The 16459-nt window shown below is 38.2% G+C and overlaps 1 protein-coding gene across 1 annotated transcript in view; it reads right to left on the reverse strand.

The window, feature by feature from the left end:
- rbfox3a (RNA binding fox-1 homolog 3a) overlaps positions 1-14889 on the reverse strand; it is a 509587-nt gene extending 494698 nt beyond the window's left edge. The window contains exons 1-2 of the mRNA XM_077501734.1: positions 14670-14889; positions 14160-14274 (exon numbers count right to left, since the gene is read on the reverse strand). Coding sequence (XP_077357860.1) covers positions 14160-14184 — 25 coding nt within the window. The 5' untranslated portion in view covers positions 14185-14274; positions 14670-14889. The remainder of the gene's footprint in view (positions 1-14159; positions 14275-14669) is intronic.
- Positions 14890-16459: the final 1570 nt, after the last annotated feature.

Genomic DNA, 16459 nt, shown 5'->3' on the forward strand with positions numbered 1-16459 from the left:
GTTGGGCAACCTCTATACACCCTCAAGGAACCTACTGGTCTGGTCTCCATGGCCAGAATGAAAAACAGTTGCATCAGTTGCAATTTAATATTTTTATCATGACTGCCTTGTATTCTATTTCTACTTAGCTCAAGCTTGAAAGTGCATCCATCTAAGCCAAGAGATGACTACGATTCTCCAGTCCCTCCACCCCCATTACTTGCACACACTTCCTCGCTCACCAAAGTTCTATTTACTCCCCGGAGAGACAGCTAATAAAAGTACCTCATTTCAGGGCAAGCCCGATGGTGGTGGCTACTGAAACTCATTTGTTCTACTGGAAACAAGATGCTGCTATTCAATCAAAGCCACTAAAAACAAGTCAAAAGGCCATCCGTCATCCTCTATGAGTATGGAGGATATATTATTAACTGCGCCTGGACAAAAAACAAGACTTGTAGTGTTCATTGCAGTGTTTCTGCTGTGCATAATAAAACATTTGGAAGGAGATTGTTTCACAATTGAAACCATTCCCAGGTGGCTTAATAAGTAACCAACATATGCTTCCATTAAAATAACCCAAGGATTAGACGTTACAGCAGAATTAACACATCCCATTTCTTGTCTTGCTATAATATGCCCTTTAAGATAACAAAAACTGGGGTGTCAAAATTAGCATGTTAACTCATTCACTGCCAGCCATTTTCACAGAAGTAATCCCGTTCGCTCCCGGCTTTTACTGGATTTTGACTGATTTTCCAAGGCCCACAGAATATTGTGTTCTTTTGCAATAAAAACATGGAACCTATCAAAAGAAAGATTAAAGTCTCTTCTTTCATCAGGAAAAAAAAAAGTATGTTTCTATCTGTTTCCGTTTTGCAGCAATTAGCATTAGAATATAGCTAAGCTTCATCAATTTACACAAATCTATTTAAACTTGTGAGTAATTGAGCTTTTTTTTCTCGATGGCCCTGGTTGATCGCCTTTGCTCTGCTGCCACCTGCTGGCCGTTTGTGTAATAACTACCATTTCTGCAACCGTTCTTTGCAGTTGAGAGGCTGCATCAAAGCCTTCTGTATGCTCTAGCATAAAAAACAAATAAAATAAAAAAAAAATATAAATACGTCTTTGGGACACTTAAAACATTTAAAAACAAAACAAAAAAACAACGTATTTATACGTTATTGGAAGCAAATGAGTTAATACTGCCTTAACTTAAAAATCACCATCACTGCTTCGAGAGGAGAACAGACACAGACTCGTTAGTGCCAGTTAGCAGTTAGCACCAAGCTAGGTTGCTACACCTCTCAAGGGGCTACTGCATGGGCAATTGGGCACTCTCAGATGCCTGTGAGAGCCAAGAACTGAGCGTATGCACGTTTTGTCATGTGGAATGACTCCAAGTCACTTGATCGTTAGACGTGAGACGTATTTTATTCAGCAACTCCAGAAGATGTTATTTCTGGCTGCATCACTAATGACAATACACATCTGTATAAAACTTTACAAAATTAAGGCATGTAATGTGCAAAAGAGTTACTATAACGCAATTTGGTACTAATAGATATAATAATGAATATATTTGAAAGGACTGGGGTCATGGTGTTATTTACAATGCGCTGTTAATGTCACCAATGTCTAACATGAAACACTAATGCCTTCCAGTGGAAGAAAAATTACCTCAATTACACAAAGCAGTTTCACACTCCTTTTTACAGTACAGTACATCTTTTATAACTTCAAATAACAAGGGTATGAAAATCTTGTGGAAAAAAATTATTGTACATTTAACATATATATATATATAAATTAACTTAATTGACACTTTTTCAATTAGTGAACAGCTCCATTCCTGTGACACATGTAGAAGACAAACACAGAGACTTGACATGAACACAGCCAATGTGATTCGCCGCCAATTGAAACGGCTCCACTCATTCCAATTAAGGTCGAGTTGTGCAAATTATGTTTTTAAGGAAATGAAAGCAGACCTTGATGAGTACAGTGTACTGCTAACTAGATCACAGATCTGTGAAGTGGGCACTTGGAGACCGCTTTCAACCGTGATCATACATGGCCATGTGCTAAAACAAATATGAAAATATGTGCATCCAACAAAACTCAATGCAGCGTTACTTCCCTTTTCGCTCTGAGATCATGTTTCAGTTTATGTCAGATATTAATTTTATCTTAAAGTCATGTGATTCACTTTTAAAGTCAATTTGGAATGAATGTTTTAGTTAAAGTTACTGTCTGATTCATTTGTAGTCACCCATTGCATTATCATATTTACCCGAGAAGTCAGATGGAGGATTGGGAATGTGGGAATTCCAGAACCTTCCCACAATTATTCTACTACGGAACCGCATTTTAATTAAGCACTGATAACTGCTAATTAGCTCGTCATATCTCCCTGCTCAGAATAAGAACAGGTAGTGGGACTGACAAGGATGGAATCTGTATAGCACAACTAAATTGCATTGTTGATCCCCTAAGAGCTATATGTTTTGATATTGTTAGGATTTCAAATGCTACCTTCACATTGCAGTCCCGCAAACTGACATTGCATCAATAGTTCCCAGATGAAAGTGAAGTGAATGTGTGCGCTTTATCAAATAAATGCAATTTTCTTCTATGCTGCTGGGAGAAATGTGTTGTTCAAAAGTTGGAGAGGTGCCAGCTGGTAAATGAAAGTGAGTGTTTATAAATACCGGTGAGGGTTTGTTTGGTAGGTAATATTCTCTAAGTGAATATCCTGTCAGGGGCTTCGCCATTAGATCCCTTTTTAATTGACAATAACTCAAGGTTTTTCATTTAAACAGAGAGGCATGAAAAAAAATACAAGATGGTAAATTTAGTCATGCACAAAAATTACAATTCTGCAGCAGCTCTACTCTAAAGATACCACATTAGCATTCAAAATAAGGATTTGCAAAAAGGTTGAATACAAAAAATAAACGTACACTCTATACACACATCATAAATCGGCATTGAAAACCGAATCAACACTATCTTATTCAAAACCTATGCTGATTGATTATTAACCTATTAAAAAACACAGAATAGGTTCAAACCTCTCTCTTGATTCCCAGCCAAGTGTTGAGATGAAGCTGCAGAACAACCATATAAAGGGCAACACATCAAATAAAGATAATAAAAAGCGCCAAAAGGTACAAACAATAAATAATTAATTGTGTCATCCATATTCCATTTGCTTTTGTTTGTGTATTTATTCTGGAGCAAACACATAACCCAGATGAAATAGACCTGCAGCATGCACTACCAGTACAAATGCATACCCCCACATAGCAATACCGAAATGCAGGGTTGCCGATAGTGCTAGACAAAAAAAGGCATAATCATATACAAAAGCCCTACAGGAAGGAATCTCACTCACAGAAAAATGAGGCTGGAATGTTTGTGATATGGAATACAGCAAACAAACAAAGAAGTGAACACTGCAAGGAAATTCATTATATTGAAAATATTGCAGAGATGTCAATCGCATTTACACTGAAAGCAAAATTATATGTTTAGAAATGCCACCAAATTTCAAAATAAAATCTCCCTCAAAACTTCACACCGCATACTGCAAGATAAATCACGACACTGAATGACTGTTTATGACTGTCATGGCAGAAAGATGAGAAGAAAAAAAATCCTCTACCGCCTGTGTTTTGGCCTGAAAAGAAAGAAGTAGGGAAAAGAGAAGAGGGGACTCACTTCACAAACTTGTATTGATCTGCGATCCTACACAGTGTTTGGAGAGAAAAGATAGAGTGGAGAGGTAATGAGTGTTTAAAAGGATGGTGGAGGGGCAAAAGAGCAGCGAGTGAGTGAGAGAGAATGGTGTGGACACGGAGCGTGTCAGCCAGTATGCGAGGAAAGCGAATGAGATGATGAACAAAGATGACTCAACTGAATTTCAGTGGAACTAAGTGAATTCCGACTGAATAAGTTGATTCGATCCGCTCGTATTTGCTGTGGAGGAACGGACAGCATTATATAAAACAATTTATAGCGTTAATACATGAATTCATATAAAAAAAAGAACTATAATTTGTATTATCTTTTATAAAACTTTTTTTTACCCTCCTAACCCAATGCTCTGCGAGTTAATTTCTCCCAGGGATCAACAGTGATTACAAGTCCAGCGGTGCAAGGCGCTGCACTAAGATGGCCAACGAAAAGATCGATTTCTCTTTTAACCAACTTAATTTAATGCGGGCTATTTAAACTGGCAGGGCAGGGAGAAATTAGATTGTATTTGCTGGCTATAGATTTTTGCCTTGCGAGAGGAGAAAGAGCAAAAGAGAGGGGTGGGGGGGTTACAAGGCCTTTACACCCGTTTAGACTCTCCACACACGTACCCGTGTAATCAGAAAGCATTATTCTCGATTGATTATTCAATATTTTCCCAGATCATGTTGTTTTCATCTCTACTAAAAGTCTTAACTGGTTATTGATACTCACAAACTGATGGGAGGGACGGAGGAGCACAGCTGGAGGAATGTCACTTTTCATGCTCTCCACATGCGCACGCCGTCAGGCATACCAATGTCAGGTGGTGGTGGCAGGAAATTGATAATCTCCTTTATCGGAGGTGCAAGTGTTCCAGGAGAAAACGGGCGGAACAATGAAGATGGTTGTTTTCACCTACATGTCAATGTATGATGTCTCAGAGGAGTCTTCTTCTTCTGTAATCCAAAAAGATGACACCATTCGAGGGTGGGGTGTGCCTCCAACTCGTTTTCCACAACAATTTTGGGTGGTGCAGTCCTAACCAAGCTTTGACGAAGCCTACTCAGATCAGAGAAGAAATGTTTTCTCAGGCTACATTCACACTACAGGGTGATTTTTTTTCGTTGTTAAATCCAATCTGTTTATGTACTTGTTCAAATTACAAAACCTGACATCACATGGCAAAGTGTTTAAAGTAAACATGGCCCAGTGTGTAAGGTCACGGTGCTCATTTCATCATCACATATTGACAGGTATTTTTGAGACGATGCTCCTCCATTTCCTCAGTTTATTGCGACCTCTAAAGATGACATTATGTCATTGCCGCGCGTAAGTAATGAGCCGTCTGCGTGGCTAAATCACTACTATTACCACAAATGTCCACTTTATACTTCATATTTCAAGTGAGATTAAATTAGAGTGAAGCATAAAATCAACACAAGTACTACAAACTTCGATTTATGGACGAGCCTCCTTAGCGCTCTCCGTCGACTGGAGTGCATATTTGGATTTTGATGAGTCATCATTTACCTTGAAAAAATTACTTTACGGATTGCTTTGTTTAAAAAGTAACTAAGTTAGACCACAAGTTACCTGAATTATTTCATTTAGCAGATACAGTCAAACCTCGGTTTTCGAATGCTTCTGTTCTCAACCAAATCGGTTTTCAACCAGAAAATTCGAGAATTTTAGGTCTCAGAACTCGTCATAAAATTCGTCTCTCAACCAAACTGAAAAAAGCCAAGCGTACCTGAACGCGACTCACTCGGGAGCCGAGTTAACGCGAATGCCCAGGATGCTTCCTCCGTAGCACATTCGTGTTCAAAGTTCGTTCGGAGCAGACCTGTTCATTGTTATTTACGCAAAAAAAAAATGTAAGTTTTTCATCGTATATTAGCCCCTAATCATGGGTCCAAAGAAAGCAAGTGCAAGTGGTAAAGCTAGTGAAGAAAAGAGGAAAGTAGTGTGCAGAACTATTGAATTTAAAAAATAAATGTTTGCATTTTGTTTGCTTTTAGATAGGATATCTAAATAAAACAGTGTCTATTTCTACCCTTGTCTATTTATGGTAAACAGTATACAGTGCAGTTTATAGTGTAAAATAGTACAAAAAAAAAAAACTTTTTAGACTTGGAACGGATTAAAATTATTTACATTAATTATAATGGGAAAAATTGTTTTGGATTTCGAACAAATCGCTTTAATAACAGCCTTCTGGAACGGATTATGTTCGAAAACCGAGGTTTGACTGTACCAGCATCCCTGCTTAACATAAAAATGATACCTGTTATAAAATAAAGAGCAACATTTTTGACTTATCTTAATTTTCAGGATTCCATTCAACAAACTACATAAGAAACACTTAATAAAAATACATTTTTAATCGTTTCTGAAATAAAGGTAGTCTTATAACCAACATTTATAATGTACTGCACATTGTTTATAAATATAACGATTAAAATTGGGGACCTCCTTCAATGCTTTTTGTTTATTTTTGTTTTCAGCTGACACAAATTTAAAGTAGTGATTACACTTGCATCATAAAAACGTGAATCTCTCTCCCTCTTGCTGTTTTTGGATACGCGAGTCTCAATGTGCTGAAAATTATGACATCACTCCCTCAGACAAGAATGTTAACATGAATTGTACAGTGTACACAGTAAATTCTGTCGGCATTTAACAATTAGGCATCTTCTCCATTTAATAGGTCAATTAGTATGAGTGATCGGGAACTCCACTGTCTCAAATGAGGCAGGGAGTTCATGTCAGAACCTTTCAACCCTGCTCCAACAACTTGATGTCATTTGGGAACAGAATTAAAGGCAGAGTTGAGAGCCAGCATCCAGTCGTGCAGGAGCTCTCTTCCTCCCACTGGAGCTCGGCTGCAGGTCAAAGGAAAGACAGACTGAGATTGAATTGATCCCAGGCGGTCTGATCACTACTTCCATTTGGCTGTCTATTTCAACAGGATGGCGTGGTTCTTCCTGCCATCATTGCAGTCCAGTAGATAACTCCACCCCATCCCCACAAAAAAAAAAGGTAACAATATCTATAGCAGAAAGACAAAAATAGTCATGCTGAGCGGCACCATGCAGAGTTGATACCATCTGGTGGAGAAGGACCATATGTACTAAGGTTACATGAATTTCATTGTCATTAATATTTTCATGGTACAAGTAAAAGACCAAATGTGATTTTTAATGGGACACTTTTCAAAACTTTACTTGGTCTTAGTGGGTTGATAATGCCTAAATCAGTGGTGTAAAACATACGGACAGGCCATAACCAATCCGTCAGAACGTCCAATTTGGCCCGTGAGGACAGAATACAAACTGCAGTTTTTTTTTTCAACTATGTCTAAATATATATTTATAAATAAGTAAATTAAAAAAACAACAACATTCGAACAATGCCATCAGAACTAAGAATATAGCAACAAAAAAAACTCAATTAGCACACAAAAGTTGACTGGTACTATATTGCATACCGCTACAAATGCCACTATACTATGTTCGGTCGGATGGTGTTGATTTTCCACCACAGTAGAGTAAATAATCAACACTATTGGGAGTCATGTTTACTCTCTCCAGTTATTTAATCGGTGGTGTTAAATTGTATAACACAGTGTAGTGTTAAGTTTTGTTTTGTTTTTTACTCAGTTGTGAGTTAATTTTACACTGAAATTTAACACTGTGGAAAGAGTTACTTTACACCAATTCTGACAAGGACCAAATACATGCGGACACAGTGTTATATTTAACAGTGTTAGCTGTTGAATTAACTAGTAGGTAAGTAGACTAGTCGGTCGATGGGTGTCACTCGATCAATCTGCTAAACAATACAAATTGAACCACATCCAAGTTTGTATCCAAGCTGTGGCAAAAGTTTTTGCGAACATTTTTTAACAATCAAAGACTGTGCCATCAATCAGGGGAACAGCAAGAGTGAGACAAACAGAGAGATCTATGGCAGCAGATGCTTGAAGTGCTCTGTGCTAATCTTTCTTTCCTTCCCAAAATGCCAACAACCCTTCAAGGTGAATCATATTTCAGCTATATCTTGGTAATTTAACAAGAGGCCCGATCCTTCACCTACACTGTAAACGCTCTCGTGTCCATTACAAAAATGAGGCGGTAAGGTGTTTGACCCCTGTTATCTAATGAGCTGTGTCACCATTAAATATGTCCCTTATGCCCTGTTCTAGGCCAAGTATTGGGCTGAAAGAAGAATCCTGGTTAATGTGATTCATGGATAAGTGACGTTGGGCTCCAGATATTTGAAAGTAGAAGAAGTAGTTTGTGCTTTTGTTATTGGTTTCAGACATTTCAGGGAGAAAACATTTGTTCTTCTAGATTCTCTTTGTGGCTGGTCTACAGTCGTAGAATTGACAAAGAAGTGCCTTGAAAATTGAAAGAGATTGTGGTTTGTTCGTTGAAAGCAATGACTGAAGGTTCCACTTTTTCTTAAATCTGTGTTTTGTTTTGTTTTTTCACCTGAATTGTCGGCTCATTGTGTTTCCCCCAAAGCTGTTCATACAATTTCAGCATGGGTATTTTTTGTAGTGTCTTCACATCACAAGTTCTGCACAAATGTTTCCAGATCACTTTGTTACATCTCACAATAACGTGAGCCACCATAAACATTCTGTGTTCCACCATTCATCAGTACACCACTACCACCCACCCCATTTATACCAGTGGAAGCTGAAGCACTGAGTCAGAAAATTAGGTCTGTGCTCAAATATGACCCTTTTCACAATGCTAGATTGAGATTCTAGGCATGCTTGTGGTTCATAGTGTGAAACATACAGTCTCAATGGGATCCGAAGCAGAAATTAGACACAAAAATGAATCTCCTTTCATTCAGAACTAATTGCACTGTTTGCTAATGCTGATTAATGGAACGGCAAGAGAAGTAAAAGGGGGGAAATGGAAATCGCTATCACACAAAGAAACCGTATGTGGAGTTTGGAAAACTTTATAAAAAATAGATTTCTGTGAGGCGTTGCCTCGCTTCTGGAATGGTGGTCCAAACACATTTCACACATTTTGTGAGCTGTAATCAAGAAGAATGATATTGCCACAAGCTTCCACAAATCTGATGAGTGTATGACTTCTATGTCCACAGTTGAGGGCTTAGAAAGAAAAATGAGTCTACTGCCGCAGGTAGCTTGTGCTCCACTGAAGACTAATGCTACATTCAGACCAACAGCGGGTGAGGCGTTTCCGGCGGCGCCATTGCATGGACTTTGCGCAGGGGGCGCCAGGTGGTGCGTTTGGGACGTTTCCGGCAGCATTACGCTAATTCTACCATTCAGCGACAGCCAATCGGTGTCGATATAGTTCACGTCACCAACAGGTCACAGCGGACAAAACACAGGAAACGTGTAGCGTAGCAGTGCAGCATAGCATGGAGGATACCTTGAGCGTCGCGGTTTGGAGGCAGCCGGAGCTGTACGACTACGTGTACTGGCCAAAAAGGGAGATTGCTTGGAGGTCGGCTTATCTGGTGAGTTTGTTTAACTCATTAGCTCCCAAAAACGTATAAATACGTCATATTTTAAATGTCTTAAGTGTCCCAAAGACGTATTTATATGTTTTTTGTTGTTTTTTTATGCCAGAGCATAGAGAAGGCTTTTCTGCAGTCTCGCTACTGCAGAAAATAGTTGAGTGGCAGCAGAGTATAAGAGATCAACCAGGCCATGTTAAAACTCCCACAGTTTTCCCACAGTTCTAATTGTGAAAAACGAAACTTAGCCATATTCTATTGCTAATTGCTGCACAGTGGAAACGGATAGGAATATACTTTTTTCCCCTGATAATAGAAGAGACTCTAATCTCTCTTTTGGTATGTTCCATATTTTTATAGCTATAGAACATAATATTTCATGGGCATTGAAAAATCAGTCAAAATCCAGGAAAACACAAGTGAAAATGGTTGGGAGTGAATGAGTTAATTGTGAAAGGGTGAATTAAGATAACAATGCTAAAATAAAGTTAGCACCACCAACCAAAACGGAAATCCCTCTTCTTCCTCCGTTGCAGCACGGCGCAAAACAAATCCCATTGGAGAACCGTGCAAACAAACATACGCGAGACCAGAGTAGCATTGCGATATTTTCGGTTCGGTCTGAACGTAGCATTAGCATTCCTGTGCTAGGGAAGAACTGCAGTTCAGCAAGTCCACATAATATAAAATGCCAGGAGTTGGGATTAAGGTGAGGACAGAGATGAAATGGAATACTAAGGATGAGATGGAGAAAGCAGAATCTTGCCTTCAGCAAAGAAGGCTCCAAGGCAAGGTGACTTCAAATGGCAAGCCTAGGAAAAATGCCATCTAACCTTCCAGCTATGGACAGCTGCAGGGGATGTGCCAGGCATCATGTGGTTGAACAATAAATGATAGCAGACGAGGAGGAGGCATGCCCAGCTATCCCATTAAGAATGTAATGAGTAGCTCGGACATGTTGAGTTCACAGACTAGGCCGCAGCCTCGCTTGGTCTTATTTGTGGTGTTGTTTCTTGTGCATCCCGCATACGTCATGCTCCCAACTACATCAAACCTTCACTGGTGGACTTAGCTGGGACCTCTGCGTGCTTCCTGTCTCCCCGTTGAACAACCTCAGCCACCATCCAAAAGCACTCTGGAGGTCTGCTACCATTGGTGACACAACAATGTGTTTAAATAAATTAGACCAACCGGAGAACCAAGAAACAGGAAAACCCTGTCAAGGAATTCATCTTCTTTATCAAGGCTGAAGAAAGGTTGAAGGCGATTTAGAGAAGATCTTTGCTTTCCTAGAAACCATCACAATAATAACCTCACAAGCCAGATTGATAATTGAGATTCTTCACATTTTCAATCTGGAACTTCACTCGCCAGATCCGTTCGGGAAAGGAAAGGGACATTCTGGACAATACTTCAAGCACTGGACGATGTGGCATCTTGTGCACGTTTGTTTTGACCAATCACGGCAATGGATGAAAATGCCATAGGAAAAAATAATGCACGAACATCTCTACCAGATAAAAATGCACGAAGCGCCTCTCGTGGTTGAACATTCAACAAGGAACCGGTGAGCAATTCTGCGAGAACAGAATTATGTTTCTTGTGTTGATCAGGTGGTGCGGATAAGTTTCACTTCTTTCTGTCCCCTTTCATTTCTTTTTTTTTATTAAAGAATGAAATACATTTGAAAAAAAAATTGCAGCGCCCATTCACCTGTTAGGTTTGTTTGTTTCCAACTCGCCATCGGTGCTTCTTGGTTTCGTCCCGCCCTAAACAATGCCTGATTGATCTGACCTCAAAAAAGTTCGGTTGCAAATGTATCAGCGAGAGTGGTGCAAGATGTATTCTCGTCGGATTTGTGAAAAATACTGCGAGAATTCAGCTTGCTGGCAAGGTTATCACATAACATCTCTGAGACAGACATGGTCGTCCTGTCAGGAGGAACAAGACAGGTGGCATTGTGGAGCTCAGTGAAAAAGACCAATAAAAAGAAAATGCTCTTTGGTCTTATGCTTACTGCAGTTGTTTATGTACACGTTATATAAAAATCTTCTGAACAATACGTTGTGAAGAAATGCGGTCATTGTTGCAGTCAGTCATAATTGCTGAAACATCAGACTGATGACCTAAAGTTCTGTATGATACCGTAGGTCTGATTAAATTATCATCAGTTTCCAAGAGCATCCTGATTTATAATGCGTTGCCAGGTCCAAAATAAATATGTCTGACACAATTTCCATCAACTTGTGACCCGAATCAATTAACATTCAGGCCAAGATTAATTTTCAACCCGAGCATTCCATGATAAATTGCGGCAGGTAGGATGACTTCGTATCACAGCCAAGTGATTTTGTCTGTCAATCATATGCTAAAATATGTGCTGAGGTAGAGCACTCGTTATATTTTTTTCCCCCCTGGGTCATGTCCGAGGGGAGAGATCAGAGGCACAGAGAATTACACATGTCAGCACCCTATCAGCTGCCAGGAAGAGGTGAACTTGATTATTTCTTATAGGGCACTCTAAGTCAGTAATGAGTTCACTATCGCATCTCGACCTTATGCTGTACTGTTTAGCCTAGCAAAACAGAATGCTGGCATGCATATTCTCTTAAAGGAAAGAGTATAAATCTGGTCAATATCTGCTGATTTGACCTGAATGAACAAAAAATGCCAACATCTGTATTACGAGCATCTACCTGTCTGGTTGCTTCGGTACAGCTTTGTCTTCATCTTTTTCCTAAGCATGTTCTTCTTTTTTTTTAAATCAATAATAAATCGTCTGTTTCTCGATTCCCTGGCGAAATTAGTTTTCACACATTTCATTCTCATTGTCTAATTTCATATTTATGTTATTTCCTGCCATAATGTCGGTAAGCTATAGAATTTGGTATACGGCAGGTCTGAGGAGAAACCTAGTAAAGAGTGTTCAGAATTTAGATGGATGGTCATTTATATAACTAATTCTCTCTTATTAATAAAGTGATCTAAGTGAAGAGCTCCAGCATGCATAAACTGCTGGTCTCTGTATGTACTGTATTTTCATTCAGCTTTTTTTTTTAATCATCTACTGTATTTACCACTTCCATTTCCTTTGGTTTAAATCCACAACAGGGACTTCAATAGAGATGATACTTTTCAAACTGAAATGCAAATATATGCCTCCTCGTGCTTTAAAGACGTTAAACAGAATTCGTTTAACAAAGGATACAGTACAAGGGAGGGGATCAGGAAGAAAGACAAGAGTACAATGTGTGAAACCTCACCAGCGGTTTTAATATTCCCAGGGAGAGAGAAAGACATAAAATCGATCATTTCATTTCTTTTCCTTGTATGAAAATTAGAAATAAGGTTAAGCTTCAAATCTCAGCTTTCATTTCTCCTTCAGCCACCTTGAAAATAATCCCATTTCAGATCTGTTAGTCAGAGGTACAGAAATGGTGTGTCTGGGAGGGACCAGTAAAGAGGGAGAATGCAGAGTGAACCCAACACAATGCAGAAGTATTCTTCACGTTGGAGTACAAGAAAGCAGGTTGAAGCTATGACAAAGTGTGCAAAATGATTGTGAAATTGACAGGACAACATGGGTCAAATGGTGTATGTAGACATTGTTTCAACATTGCATCTATCCATCTGTTTGGGGCAACAGTTGAACAGTTTAATTTTGCCCAAAAAGTATTTACTGTATATTATTGTTTTCAAAGCAAACAGTTCTTAAGTTTCGCAAATGCAATTGTATTGTATTTAATAGTTAAATACAACTGAACTATACTTTTAAAACAAGTGCAATACTTAATAAATAAATAACATAATTGAAGTTTGAAAAAGGTTCAATTAATTTTGTGTGTCGACCAGACCTGGGCAAGGTACGGCCGGAGAGCTCATTTACCTGTCGGTTGAGTAGAAGCACCTTTGGCTCAAGCCAAACTGTGGCAGGGATTTTATTTTCTGGATCTGAATTTGACACTGCTGGAATTTGCTATTGCTGGAAGAGACAGACAGTTCCCAACATTTTTTTTTGTTTCATTGCTGACGTTTTTAAATCATTACTTCGAGAAATTGTAAGGGGTGACTTCAATTAATTCGACAATCCTGGGTTTTTTGGTAAAAGGCGATCCAAAGAACAACAATGTAATGATTTATTGACCTCCAAGTCAAAAAGTCAAATTTATGGAGGAATTTAAAGAAATGCTGTCAGTAATCTGTACTAACTATGACTTTCTGGTCATGACAGGAGACTTCAACATTCATGTTGACAACATAATTTAATAACGTACTAATAATTAAAATACCAAAATAGCAATTGGCTACTTGCACCATGTAAGTTTCAGCAGTTTAATTGACATGTTATTCAGTTTGTTAATGAAGTGCAAATAAAATCCATGCAGTTGCTATTTTTGATTTGGAGCTCAATGTTCAAATGTTACATTGCTTGTAATGTTAATATCACTTTTATGATGGTGACAGATGGCAGCCTGGAATGAATTAATTTATTTTTCTATGGGGAACAAAAGTGGAAAAAGTTTGAAAATTAGAATAACTTGGCAGCCCACCAAGTGTCATGGAACAGATTCCACTGTTGGATCATTGTGAAATATAGCATATTGGCTCTCCCTGTATTGAGAATAAATACGTAAGGTAATTGCCAAAAAACTCCTCAGTGCATGTGTTGGTCTCTTGTCTGGACGTGAATATACTGACAAAACCTTCTCTCTATTACCAGCCTTGGATTTTCCCACAGCCTTGTGGATAACAGTGTTCAGAGGAAGGTTGTAAAGCCCTGCTGATCAAGCTTGCCAATAGATTGTAATCAATCCATGTCAACTAGCCTATTATTCGTTCAAGCACCATCGCCAGGAGGATTTTATTGTACTGTTCTGTCAAACTGTGCCTGTCTTCAGGGGATTTTGCACCTTGTGCTCACACAGACTCACCGATTTCAGTACTGCAGCATGTCATGTAGCATCCTCGGTTGAAATAAAGGTGGTGCCTCCAACTGATGGTTCACAACTTTTAATCAACAGTCCTTGTGTGAACACACCGTAAGAGCTGCAATACAAATGAACAGAAAATGCCATTAATAACTCAAACGGTATGTTTTGTGTATCCTTTTACCTTATTTAAGCCATATAACATAAATGAATTACCTTAAATTATTACATTTTACAGCCTTCTTTGAATACAATTGACATTGTATATAAGCATTTTAACCTTGCCCCTTACCTTTGTAAATACTTTGAAACAAAAATAAAAAATACAGAAAAAAAACATGTTCATAGTAAATAATACAGAATCTTGAGCTATAGCGTTGCTAAATATTTACCAAGGTGCGTTGGCACACTCTAGTGGATGGAAACTGAACCGTTTTACTCTGCAGCAAATCACACAAACGACGTGAAAAATAGCGACATTCTCCAAACAAGAAGCATTAATCTAATACGAACCTCGTTCCCTTCTCAATCAGGTGCTAAAGAATCGTTCACTGAATTACTTGTGCACTTCAGTTTTCTCTGTTTGTACTGTGGCGCGCGCGCGTCTTTTCTACACTTGGAAGATGGCGCTACTTCTGGCGGTAAGTTAGTTACACGTCACTTCCTATCGATTTAGGAGACACCTCCTCCATCCTTCAAAATAAAAGCATTGACTATATTATTGTAATAGCACAATAAAACAAAGCAATTCTGCAATAGAAAAATACAAAACCAAAAATAATAGCAGGGTCAATTACATGTAAACAAACTTTCCCTCCCCAGTGTGTTTGCGTATATATCTATAAATAAAATGTGACCATATAAGGACCTTCAGTAACACACACACACATACAATTGCCCATTGAAACCAAGCACACATTATACTAGAAAGCTACTTTGACGATAATTATAATCAAGCCATTCCGACTGGCTCTATTTAAATAATTGATTTGCCAAATACTGGCTATATATATATATGCTAAAAAAAAAATGGGACATGATAAGAATAAGAATTTTATGAGACACAATAGTATCTAACCACATATTCACAAGGTGTCAGAATAAACCTGTTAACTAGCTGCATGTATTTCCTGTTACATGTCCTTCCATGACCAAGGTACCCGGTGCACCCAACCACCAGTCATTATTTTGGTGATATATTAAAGATAATGGTTGATTTTCCATATCACCCTGTCTCCACAAATGAACATTGTTGTTTTCAGTTTTAGCTTTTTGTGCTTGAGAGCATGTGACAGCTCATTTCATATCAACCAGTAAACATACAGTTTTTATTCACACTAATGAGCAGCGTCTCATCAGATCTTGACCATGTTCTGTCCTCATATTTCATGTAATTAGCCCTCGCTTTCCCATATAACCAGAGAGACAGAGGGTTGCTTACAGTAAAGAAAAATACATAGAATACAAAACAATTTAATAATTCCGGAAATGAATAGGAGTTGCTGTGCATTTTGCAACAGCGACCTTCACCATTTGTGGATGGTCCGATTTGTTTTTAAAAGTGCATTAAAAAGTTTGAAGTGTTTAATTGGTATTTCAGGGCAAAATTCTAAACAGAAACTATTTTACATTTGTTAAAGGCGGAATTTGGGAATTAATGATCCTCTCGCCCAGGGGTGGGCAACTTAAATGCTGCATAGAGAGGGCCACGATTTTTCATCAGTGCAACTCAGGGGCCACATAGGACCATGCACCACCTAACCAGATATATGACCAAAATGCTATTTTAAATATGGACAAAATATGTGCATACGTACAAAATATGTACTATTAATATATTTCATTTTTTAAAATATATTTTGTATTGCATAAAAGATCCACTATCGTATAAAGCTACCAAAAAAAACCCAAAAAAACACCATTTGTCTTTTGCATTAAAAAATTACAAATAAAAAATTCAACGACAGCACAAAATTACTAAACATCAAACCAACATTAAATGCACAAATTTATTTTGTGCATTTTTTTCCCCACAAAAATCAACTCACTCAAAATTTTAATGAATTATTATGGAAGTACTTTGTTTATCCTTTATATCACTACAAATCCGCAAAAATAAAAATAAAAAAAAAAGAATATTAGGCCTACTTACTGTATGTTGTAGTATATGGCAATATAAGAAACAATGCAAGTGCAACTATGCCATGCCTGCCATCTAGTGATGAATGGTGTTATTACAACTAAAAACTAACATAGATGCATATTTGCAGTTCTGCATCTGCAAATTTGCTTTTTTAAATTTC

The sequence above is a fragment of the Festucalex cinctus genome, chromosome 17, assembly GCF_051991245.1.
Source record: "Festucalex cinctus isolate MCC-2025b chromosome 17, RoL_Fcin_1.0, whole genome shotgun sequence".
In the NCBI taxonomy this organism is placed as follows: domain Eukaryota; kingdom Metazoa; phylum Chordata; class Actinopteri; order Syngnathiformes; family Syngnathidae; genus Festucalex; species Festucalex cinctus.